General features: G+C 50.0%; 1 protein-coding gene across 1 annotated transcript; it reads right to left on the reverse strand.

Annotated features, from left to right (window-relative positions):
* VTN77DRAFT_1371 (uncharacterized protein) lies at window positions 1-507 on the reverse strand (the record flags this gene model as incomplete). The annotated part of the gene is made up of 1 exon (XM_069417095.1): window positions 1-507. One exon carries the CDS (start codon window positions 505-507, stop codon window positions 1-3), a length of 507 nt encoding a protein of 168 aa, XP_069272972.1.
* Between the last annotated feature and the right edge of the window lie 203 nt (window positions 508-710).

Below are 710 nucleotides of genomic sequence, written 5' to 3' on the forward strand. Positions count from 1 at the left end.
TCACACAGAGCTTCCAGCACTCTTGACAACCGATTGTTGCCCCCAATACTTGTTTCTCACGGCCAGCGACTTTGCCTCGTTCTCAATGGCGTCCACGCTTTTGACGAGGTTGATATAGCCTTCATAATCAAGCGCAAATAGAGCCTCCTTGACCCAGACACGACAGGTGATATCCTCCCAGAAGCGAGCCGAGTATTTGATAGGGATCTGTGCTAAGCAGTCGCTTAGGGAATCATGTAGTATTGGCTCAATGACTGTCACCGTCAATGCCACTATAAGTGTGGAAAAATCGCTCGTATCGGCGCTGGACATCGTCTCGTACACCCAAGTCTTGGTGGTGGTGGTGCTGGTGTTGCTGTCCTGTCGATTGACGAGGTAGAAGATGGCGCCAGACGAGGATGATGTTGCGAGAAACAGCTGCCAGTGGAACCGGTAGTCGTACCCCAGATCAGACAACAGAATATAGAGGTTGTTGGGTTCGAACTTCAAGGCAGTAGTAGTGAGCATGTTGTGAGAGCATACTCCGGCCAGAGGCACATGTGATCCGCAGAAACAGTCAGTCGGATATCGAGCAATAACTTAGAGAACAATGGCGCCACTTTGGGAATCAGAGCAGATGGTCTCTTTTTCCACCTGCACTGACTAATATCAAAACGTTTGTTGAGCGAAGGGGAAAGACTGTAGATACAGATCCGTCCACTGATGGCGGG

The sequence above is a fragment of the Rasamsonia byssochlamydoides genome (assembly GCF_041956645.1).
Source record: "Rasamsonia byssochlamydoides strain NRRL 3658 unplaced genomic scaffold VTN77scaffold_123, whole genome shotgun sequence".
Lineage (NCBI taxonomy): Eukaryota > Fungi > Ascomycota > Eurotiomycetes > Eurotiales > Trichocomaceae > Rasamsonia > Rasamsonia byssochlamydoides.